This window comes from Pteropus alecto, unplaced genomic scaffold (genome assembly GCF_000325575.1).
Source record: "Pteropus alecto unplaced genomic scaffold, ASM32557v1 scaffold19, whole genome shotgun sequence".
Classification (NCBI taxonomy): Eukaryota; Metazoa; Chordata; class Mammalia; order Chiroptera; family Pteropodidae; genus Pteropus; species Pteropus alecto.
This window is the reverse complement of record NW_006442490.1, coordinates 461,447-469,505: the sequence shown is the minus strand read 5'-3', so window position 1 is coordinate 469,505 and position 8,059 is coordinate 461,447. Positions and strand designations below refer to the sequence as shown.

General features: G+C 34.9%; 1 protein-coding gene across 1 annotated transcript in view; it reads left to right on the top strand.

The window, feature by feature from the left end:
- The window catches only part of HPRT1 (hypoxanthine phosphoribosyltransferase 1), a 35,507-nt gene extending 28,742 nt beyond the window's left edge, over window positions 1–6,765 (top strand). Inside the window, exons 5-9 of the mRNA XM_006921521.3 lie at window positions 1,920–1,937; window positions 3,710–3,792; window positions 5,280–5,326; window positions 5,496–5,572; window positions 6,110–6,765. Coding sequence (XP_006921583.2) covers window positions 1,920–1,937; window positions 3,710–3,792; window positions 5,280–5,326; window positions 5,496–5,572; window positions 6,110–6,157 — 273 coding nt within the window. The 3' untranslated portion in view covers window positions 6,158–6,765. The remainder of the gene's footprint in view (window positions 1–1,919; window positions 1,938–3,709; window positions 3,793–5,279; window positions 5,327–5,495; window positions 5,573–6,109) is intronic.
- The last annotated feature ends 1,294 nt before the right edge of the window (window positions 6,766–8,059 follow it).

Sequence of the window (8,059 nt, the reverse complement as noted above, 5' to 3'; positions counted from 1 at the left end):
ATATTTAGAAGTCATTTGAAGCCTTTTCTTCAATATAGTCAGTTTTTAGTGCTAGAAGGGGCCTAGCCTTCACCTTCTGTGATTTTATTTGACCTTGCCTTTCCCACCTAATGGCCCTGTTCCACTGTGTACCTACCTCTGTGATCTTAACAGGTCTCTGTTTCTAAAATAATTTCCGTTTCATGATAGTCACAGTAAAGCATATTTATTATGGAAAAAAATCAAGACATATAAATTGGATGCAGTTATTTCTTGGTGGTTAGATTATGGGTTATTTGGACTTTCTCTTTCAGTTTATCTTTTGGGACACTTTGTGCATGCAAATACATATGTATATAAATATTTCCCTGTTCCTTTTGCAGTTAGTGGATGAGAATATGGGCTTTGGACCCCAAAAACACCTTGTCACATCTCTACCACTTGGCTATTTTTGTGTCTTTAGGCAAGTCATTGACTGACCTCTGAGCCTCATTTTTTTTATTTGTTTAGTAAGGATGTAGCTATTTGACATGAAATAAACTCTCAATAATGGTAGAGATTCTCATTTTTTAAACAGTATGGAGATTATACTCTAGAGACTACAATTTTGTATTGGACAAATACTTCATGTCTCTGGACTTTGATTTGTATAAACTGCTTCATACCACTAAAAGTCTATAATTATGACTTAATTAAGGTCATGCAGGTACTTAGTATTAGAGCCAAGACTAGAATCCACTTTCTCTGTTTCATAATTCAATACTGTTTTCAAACTGTAACTCCATCCCATGGTATAAATTGCTGCAGCAGTGAGCCACAGTTACTGATGGGAAAATGTTATCCTTCAGGTGTGCCAGCTAGGGTAGAGAAAATGTTGAGAAAGAACCACATAGGCAATGAAACAATTATTGGTCTGTTACTTGATCATATTCAATTTTACTAAAGATTTAGATTGCAGTATCTTTTGAAAGAGACAAATTAGTTGTGATATGAAGAGAGGAGTAAATTATATATGAACTGTGGTAGTAGTATTATGTATATTGTAAAATACATGCAAAATTATAGATCATACAAAGTGAGATTTTTTTAAAAGTTCTATTATTTATTTCTTGCAACCCAGTAGGTCTTATGTGCCCCACTTTTGGTGACTATTGACTTAGAAGAATACATAGAGCATTAAAATTCTGATGCAATAGGTTTGTGACAGAAATGAGAACTACAAATAAACAAAGCATGGATCATCTTGTGGCAATGATTATAACCAGCATATGAAATGCTACCTCATTCCTATAACTAGAATAAGAAAACAGATAGGACTCTTCTCTGTTTTGGAGGTAGTTGTTAGACAATATTTTCTCTAAGGGTTCTTCTAGCTGTTAAATTCTGAGAGGTAGAAGTTGGGATGAGGGTTTATGGGGGAAGGAAGCAGAGATTGGTATCTTTCTTTAGTTTAGTCCAAGAATATGAACACATCCAGAAAATGCAAATTAATTTCGGCCTAATGAGAAAATGGGTTTTGAATTAGATTCCATATGGTAGGTTTAATGCATGATTTTAGAGTTAGTGTCCAAATTATAGTCTTGAATTTTAGAGTTGGAAGACACATTAGACTAGTTCAGTTCCCTCATTTTATACATGGGAAACTGAGGCTCAGAGTAATTTTATGACTTGCCCAAGATTAGACCTCCTTTTAAGTAATTTAAAACTTTTTTTAAAATGAACATATGGGTCAGATTCTATTTTTAAAAAATCCATTGCAGTGAAAATTTTATATTAAAGAGTTCCAAATCCCCAACAGATGGCCTACTTGTTTAAATCAGCATTTGATATAATAAAGTATCTTAAAATGAGAATTCCTTAGAGTTTATTATTATGTCATTTGAGTTATAATTAGAAACAGCCTTTCATTACACTAATTTTCATTTTTCTTTTTCTTCTAGAATGTCTTGATTGTTGAAGTAAGTTCTACATACTTTTAGCATAGTATTTATCATTTTCTAACTTAGTATGCACAGCCCTAAAGGTAAGCTAAAAAGGAAATTTCTCTTCATCAGTTTTGATGGTGGGCTTGTGTTATAAGAGAGTGAGAATGTTTTTGTTTTTTTGTCAAAAATATTTTGTAATTTATTTTTACTAGGTAATGGAAAATTTGGGGTGTATTTCTTACCCCTCTCTTTTTGGCCTGAGATTTTTTTCTTTCTTTTAAAGTTGATGTGTATTATTCCTATGCATTTTTTTATACTTATATTGCATATGTGTATCCATATACAAAATATATTTTGTGATTTAAAATCTTATATAGTACCACACTATATATATTCTCTCTTGCAATTTGTTATTTTCACTCAAAATTGGTTTTGAGGTTATTCGTGTTGACACATACATAGAGTTAATTGGCCTTAAATTGCCACATAACATTGCAATATATAAATCAACCAATTTAATGCCCTACAAATAAGGAGTTTGCTTCCAATTTTTCCTACTAAAACAGGCTGCTAAGAGCATCCATTTTATTAATTCTACTTCAGATTGATTTATTTCATATGGGGTAATGCTACCTAACAAATTAGCAGCTTGAAACAACACACATTTATTATCTCAAGTTTCTTTGAGTCAGGAGCCCAACTACAGGTTAGCTGGGTCCACTGCTCTGGCTCTCATCACGCTGAATCAAGGCTGGGGCTCCTACCTCACCTGTAGCTTATGGTCCTCTTCCAGGTTAACTCAGGTTATTGGCAGAATTTAGTTCCTGAGTTCACAGGACTGAGGGCCCCGTTTTCTTGCTGGCTGCAGGCCAGGAGTCAGTCACTCAGCTCCTAAAGGCCATCCCCATGTCCTAGCACATGGCCCTCTCACATGGCAGCCGACTTCTTCAAAACCAGCAGAAGCATCTCTCTCCAGTCTGCTACAACTTATCTTGTATAATATTACCTATTCACAGGAGTGACCATCCCCTTATTTTCACAGTTCCCTCTTCACATTCAGAAGGAGAGGATTATTCCTGGTGTGTACACCAGGGGGCAGGAGTGTTTTGGAGTCCATCAGAATTCTGTCTACCACAGCTCAGAAATCTGCGTTTTTCACAAGTCACCAGCCGCAGTTGTTTCTGATGACTCACAGGCCCCACTTGGTGAAGCACTGCTTTATACCATCTGTAGAGAGTATTTTCATTGAAGAGCATTAGGATTATGGTTTAAGAAACATTTTTCCCAGTTAGAGATGGGTTTATTTTGTATCATGTCCTACTTTTGACTAACTAAAATTAACTTTCATGTAAAGACATTTTATATAGTAAAACCTTATTAATTTGGACACTTTTAAGATGGTATAAAGCAGGGTTTTGCATCTGACAGTTGCGAAGGGAGAGCATCTCAATCTTCAATTTATGAAAAAATCTCAAATACCTTTTATAATGAAGGGCGGCATCATAATACACTAATAAAACACATGTGTACATACTCTCATATATATTTAAATTCATTGTCATTGACCTCTTGGTGCCTACAAAATCTGGTCCTGAGGACTGGCATTCCTACAGCCTGCTGAAAGCCAGATGATTTACAGATTCTAGAATATCTAGTGTATGAATGAATTATGCTGAGAATTACTGCACTGAAAAAAAACACACTGTTATTCCCATTATACATGGGGTTTAGGTATTTTGTGTTTATATAATGACTGAATTTAAAGCTGTAATGGTTTCATTTACATGTCTTTTCTTTTTTTAAAGGATATAATTGACACTGGCAAAACAATGCAGACCTTGCTTTCCTTGGTCAAGCAGCATAATCCAAAGATGGTCAAGGTCGCAAGGTATATATGTATATATAACATTTTGTCATAGGATATTTTCTTCATTTGAAAGAGGGTTAAGTAATTACTTCTTTGTAAGGATAAATGCTCTCAATTGTTGTTTTATCTTAAAAAAATAATGTAATCTCAAATAAGACTCAGTAATATCTTTTGTGAATAATTTTGCATTTGTTTGATAACTACTGAACTTGAGAATCTTTTCATCTGCTTATTGACTATTTGTATTTCTTCTCTGGAGTGGTTACCCATTTAAAGCATTGGAATTGCTTCAAAAATGAGTTACAGTTGTGCCTTATAGATGGAGCTTTAGTGAACATTCAGATCTATAGGCGTATGAGGTGCCGAGTTTCCCTGAAGTCTTAGTACAGCTTGTACTGAGTTTGATGATACCTTTTCTGGACTCTTCCTGAGTAAATACAGGTGGAGGGACATGTTTTGCTGTGAGTGGTTTCTTTGTTTTTCTTTCTAAATGGAAATTGAGTCCAAGCATATCCACTATCTAATTACTAGAAGAGAATCATGAGGAACTTGATTAGATGATCCCTTGGAGGCGGAGGCTTAAGCCAGTGGTTTTCGGCTTCCGCTGCACATTGGAATTACCTGAGAGTTTAAAAAAAAAACAAAAACAAAAACAAAAAACAATGGATGTCTGTATCCTATCCCCAGCGATTCTGATGTCATTGGTTGGAGTGTGACCTGGGTATCCGAGTTTTGTTTTTTTAAAGTTATCATGTGATTCCGATGTGCAGCTGAAGTTGAGAATCCCTTTAGGTCCTTTTCAGCTCTTTAAATATATTTCTCTAGGAAGGTATGAAATCATAGATTTTATTGGGGCCACCTTTAACATGTGTAAAGGCTTTCCAAGCACCATCTATGCTTTTTTTAATGGCTAAAAAATTTCAGCAGGCAGCACTTGAGTTATGAAATCAGCTTTTGTTAGAGTTGAATCATCCTATCTGCAGTTTTTGCTCTCAAAAATAACTACTAGCTCCTTTAGCATGCTAGTTACTTTTTAGCCTGAAGTTCTTCTTTGTAAGCCAAGTATTAAAAGTCTTAAAAGGTGATGTTCACCTCTCCCACACTCTTTGTGGCTCAGGGATTGTGTTTCTAAAGATTCTGGACTGAGAGCCCTTATCTTTTCTTTGCTCATTGGCAGTACCCACCCATTCCTCCTCCTGATTAACTGTCCTTCGAGGTTGCGGGTGCGTGGGTAGTCAGGGTGTAGCTCTCAGAAGAGTCCATTGTGTTCTAGTTGCAGATCAATCAAGGGCCTTGTCTATAGTGTGAACTCATTGCCTCCCCTGCCCGGTGATCCCTGTGATTGATTTATTTAGCTCTCTGTTTCTTAGCTCTCTTCCTTTGTGTACATTAAATCTGACCATAGTATGCTAAATACAGCTGAAACCATGTTTCAGAACATTAATATTCTCTTTTGTAATGCCCCATAGTGTCTCTATATGTTATATGTCACATTTTGTAATTAACAGCTTACTGGTCAAAAGGACCCCTCGAAGTGTTGGATATAGACCAGACTGTAAGTGAATTACTTTTTGTCAATCATTTAAACATCTGTAACTCAAATAAGTTTTATATGAAATGGTTTAGAGTTATTAGAGAATATTTGTAGAGAGGGCACATTTACAAGTATTAGATTTGAAAGTGATGTGTTCTGTATCTAAATAATGAATCATGATTCTTTGTAGTTGTTGGATTTGAAATTCCAGACAAGTTCGTTGTAGGATATGCCCTTGACTATAATGAATACTTCAGGGATTTGAACGTAAGTAAAGCTTCCTTTTCTCACTCTCATTTTTAAGGACCCATGTAAAAATTTACGAAAGAGAAGAATTGTTTGCTCTTTCCAGCACCTCATAATTTGAACAGACTGATGGTTCCCATTAGTCACATAAAGCTGTAGTCAAGTACAGCCGTCCTTAGAGCTGGAACTTGGCCAGGCTAGGGTGACACTTCTTGCTGGCTGAAACAGTTGAACAGCTTTAATACACACTAACTGTCCCATTATTATTTCAGATGATAGATGTGATCATAAGTAAGAAATAAATGAACTAATTTAAGTCTTTTAATTCACTCTTTTTCAAATATTCTCTTTCTACTCTGGAGGCAGGAATCCTGAGAATGCATTTATGAACATGGGTGAGGAAAATTAGGAAGTCTATACAAACCTCTGTTTGTTTAGTAAAAACACCCAGCAGCATACTATTTATATTTATATAAGATATGCAAAATACTGTTCTTGCCTTTCATTTCAGAATACACTTTTCTAATGTGAATTTCTTGGTTTTTATTTTTTTTTTAGCACGTCTGTGTTATTAGTGAAACTGGAAAAGCAAAATACAAAGCCTGAGATGAGAGTTTAAGTTGAGTTTGGAAATATTTGGAATCCCATTGACATCACCAGTAAAGTTATCAAATGTTCTAGTTCTGTGGCCAGCTGCTTAGTAGAGCTTATTGCATGTATCTTCTAAGAGTTTTATCTGTTTTGTATTTTAGAAATGTCAGTTGCTGCATTCCTGAACACTTTATTTGCACTATGAGCCTATAGACTATCAGTTCCCTTTGGGTGAATTGTTGTTTGACTTGTGAATGAAAAATCTCTTAAACCACACCACTATTGAATGAAAATATTGAAATTGTATCTGTAAGAAACATTTAAAGAGAAGATATATTAGTTTTTTAATTGGTATTTTAATTTTTATATATTCAGGAAAGAACAGAAGCAATTTAATATTGTTTATTATACTACTGTGTGTTTAGAAAAGTAAGAAGCAGTTTTAGTATCAATGACAGCATCCAAGAGATATTGTTATGTCAGATAAATCATATGTCCTGGAATTATTTTAGTAGTGTTTCAGTACTAGTAACTGTATTTTCCCACTTGTTCAGATTATTTCTGGTGAATCTTTGTTAACAGTTCCTTTTAAATACAAATCAATAAATTCCAAAAAAACTTTACCACTTTTTGAATTCTTCAAAATAAAAACCCTTAGAATAAAAGCTGTCTCTTTAAAAGAAACTATGCATACCTATCATTTCTCTAAAAATTAACCTAGTGTAGTTTTCTTTTGGTTACTTTTTTCTTGTCTGTTAAGTTTTAGAAGCTAGTTTAATTGTAATCTTTACCAAGCACAAAAAAAATGATTATTAGGTAGAATGGATTGGTGGAGCTAGGGAAATTCTTACCTACTTCAGAGACATGATATACTTTCATGTCTTTTAAGTTTCAGACACATGATATACTTTATTACATTTTACTGTGCTAAAATAGCAGGATTTTCTTGGGATTCTGTTGGAAATTCTTTGGATTGCAATTTCATCTGCATTGCGACAATGTTTTCAGACATGTACTGTTACCTTCTTTGTGTAGATAATTATTGACTAAAGAACAACAAAACCTTTTGTTTTCCGGGAGCAGGAAGAAAAGTTTTAAACCAAAACAACTCTTCATTGCTTCTCTTCTCCAGATAAGGTATGCACTAACGACCTTGTGAGCCATTGAACTATGTTTATGCCTTTAGAAGATTGCCATAATTCTCAGCAGCAAATTAGGGAACTTAAAAATAATAATTTGTTATAGCCCTAGAACTTCCTAGTTTACAAAACTTTTTCACTTTTGATATCTCATATGATCTTCATAACCCTCTGAGGTTGAGGTCGGTGTTACCACATGTGAGTGTAGTATCCGAGATAACTCCTGATTCCTCTTCCCTCACATGCCACCTCACTGAGGTCCACTGGGCTACCACCCTATTTTCTGCAACCTGCCTCCCACTGCTGATCCTCCTTTACCTCCTCTTTTCATGTGCACTTACCACCGTCTATTAGGTTAAACAATATGAAATTACCACTTTTGTAGGTAAAAGTAGTTGGCTATTGGCAATTTTGTGTGGTTTAACCTAATAACATGCTGTGTCATTTACATTTGTATTTATTGCTCACTGTTTCCCCCTTCCACATCTTAGAATATAAGCTCCATAAGGAGGGCAAGAATTTTTATCTATCTTGTTCACTGACATGTGTTTACCTAGTGCCTCAAAGATAGTAGAAGCTCAGATTGTTGTTGAATAATGAATAGCTAAGAGCTCTGGGTTAGACTGTCCCGACCTTTGCTTATTAGCTATGTGACATCGAGTTACTTAACTTTAGAACTAGTTTACTCAACTGCTTAATGGAGATAACACCATCTCCTTCACAGGCTTATTGTAAGAATTAATTAGATGCGATACTGCAGGTAAAATAGGACAATGTC